The following is a 2,618-nucleotide window of genomic DNA, read 5'->3' on the forward strand; positions in this document are numbered from 1 at the left end:
GGTGATAGTAGTGGTGGTAGTGGGGTATGCAAGTCTTGCAACTGTGCTTGTGGCCTTACCCCAAGTGTGTTGCCTGCTCACAGTCTCCCATTTCCTTCCTTATTTCAGCTCTACCGGCTCCACTGGGGCATGTTCTCCCAGGATCAGAGGCACCTCATGGCCTCTTGCCATGAGCTGCCTCATCCTTCTTCAGAGATCCACACATGCCTCCACCCATGCCAGGTAGTCCAGCCTGAGTAAGTTGGGATCCTCCATCTCGACTACAAATACTGGCAAGCGCTCCATCACTTTACCCACTCTCATGCTCACCCACACTAGGCCACTCGTTAGCATACAGTCACCAGTAACGCCACATAATTTCTGGTCAGCCTTGGGAACAACACAGGTTGCAACCAAATCTTTCCTGACAAATATCATCTCCAATCCTGTGTCTACCACCATCTCCACAGGGAGCCCATTGATCCAGCTAGCCACCCTCATGGCTGTGGGTGCCACCACCTGCTGATACCTTATGTTTACTGCGGTGTCTTGCTGGGTAACTGCCCCTGCTCCCATCTGGGCAATGTTTCCTGTCACACTCTGCTTTAGGTTGCTGGCAGTCTTTAATCGAGTGACCCACATCCCCACAAGCTCAGCAAGATTGGGGGATGGTAATCCTCCATCGAACGAGACCTGCTGGCACAGGTTAACTCGTGTTTCTGTCGCATCTATTTCATGTTTCACTGTGTCCTTTAATTTGCACATTGCCTGTAACTGCCATGCTGCTTGCTGTGCTCTCTCTTCAGTGGCTTGTGCTGCTTGCTGTTCTATTGTTTCTCGTGTTTGTGTGTGACAACATTCGTATTATCGTCTCCAAATCCACCCCTCCTGTGCCAAGGGTTGATAGGGGTGGTGTGCCTGATGCCTCTCCAGTAGACAACACTACCGCCTGTCCTGTCGTCCACCATATTGTCAGTCATCGCGTCCCACCATTGCAAAGGTCTTACTCACTGTTCTCACTTCTGACACCAATGTCCTGTATCCCCCACCTTCTGATGCCCAGTGTGGGGTGGGTCATGCACACAGACAGGTTCCCAGTACTAAGTGCCTCACACAACTTACTATGTGTCAGAATGCTGCACTCCTTTACTGGCTGTCCTACTGGGTTTGGTAAGCAGTCTTTGACAAGTGTTCACAGGGATGGCAGGGATGTGAAATGACAGACAGGCAGCAATCCACAGTTTATTGCAGTCCACAGGATTTATTGAGAAAAATGGATCACATCAGGGAAAGGCATTCCACACACAGACACAGCTTCAGCACAGCCTCATACTTCTCCTGTGACCCAACACAACCATGCAGTAACTCTTCCTTGGGGAGAACAATCAAATGCATGTCAAAGTTGCAGCTACAGAACACGCTAACACTCACTGATCCCTTTTCGCATACCCCACCAGTCAGTCACACCAACCTACGGCCAGCTAATCATGTAACAGTCGGTTTGGCGTGCTTTTTCATCACCACCAACATGCATACACATAGTTACAAATGTATTTCTTTAACAATGTATTTACATGAATCAGCAACAGGAAATGAAAACTTAGTATGCCTGTCACAGCAAGGACTACAAATTTGTATTTACAGTATATCATATATATGGTATAAGTATGATATACATAAAACACCCTCTCTATACAATACAATTATACATTCTTGATTTTCCCTCCCAGGAATCTGCACGTGATCATATGTAATCAAAAGTAAAATCTTGCTGTTCTGTTGCAATATTGATAATGGTTTCTAAGTGTAAGGAAATAGTCTGTCTGTCTTCAGTAAAAGGCAAAAGTGAAGCTAGACAACCCAAACATCATTGTGAATATCAGAGAATAATGAGTTAGTTTAGTGTTTTTCTTTCATTACTTTCATTATTAAAATTAAGAGCTCATTCACTTGATTGAGGGATCTTGTATGATTACTTGTTTATTACTTTATTTTTAAGGAACTAGCAATTTATTGCCCATTATATGGTATCTGTACACAGTTGATTTACCATGTATTTTTGGAACATAACACTTTTTTTCTACATTCTTATGTAAGAACTTAAAGCTTTAAATTTTAGTAGAAGTGATTTTGACACTTTTTGTCTGATATTTATCCAACTTTTATTTTCAAATAGATAAGTATTCCTATGAGTGTGGAATTTGAGGAAATCAACAAGCAAAGAGAAGCAAATGATGAAAATCTGATAATGGCTGATTTCACGGATGAGGAAGGCTATGGCAAATACCTAGACTTGCATGAGTGCTACAACAAGTACCTGAATATCAAGGGTAAGAAAAGATTGTATATTTTGTATTAGGATGATTTACTTTAGTGATATAATATTATATTCATTGGGGAGGATAAAGAACCAAGGTTTTGCCTTTGTTTTCTTGCATTACTCACAATTATAACAGGAAATTTGAACATTTAAGTTAAATTTATAGTCTTCCCCATACATGGAGATCAACATTTGGTATAAACGGATCTGCTTTTTTACAGGACTAGAGAAAATAGACTACATCACATATCTGACAACATTTGATCGCTTGTACGAGATTTCCAAGGACAAGAAAACCACACTGTACAGGGAATACTTG

General features: G+C 42.2%; 1 protein-coding gene across 1 annotated transcript in view; it reads left to right on the forward strand.

The window, feature by feature from the left end:
* The first annotated feature begins 2,083 nt into the window (after positions 1-2,083).
* Positions 2,084-2,618, forward strand: part of LOC125034150 (splicing factor 3A subunit 3-like) — a 5,133-nt gene continuing 4,598 nt past the window's right edge. Inside the window, exons 1-2 of the mRNA XM_047625820.1 lie at positions 2,084-2,309; positions 2,521-2,618. The exon at positions 2,521-2,618 is cut by the window's right edge and continues 116 nt beyond it. Of these exons, the coding sequence (XP_047481776.1) occupies positions 2,168-2,309; positions 2,521-2,618 (240 nt within the window). The 5' untranslated portion in view covers positions 2,084-2,167. The remainder of the gene's footprint in view (positions 2,310-2,520) is intronic.

This window comes from Penaeus chinensis, chromosome 17, assembly GCF_019202785.1.
Source record: "Penaeus chinensis breed Huanghai No. 1 chromosome 17, ASM1920278v2, whole genome shotgun sequence".
NCBI classification, from domain to species: Eukaryota; Metazoa; Arthropoda; class Malacostraca; order Decapoda; family Penaeidae; genus Penaeus; species Penaeus chinensis.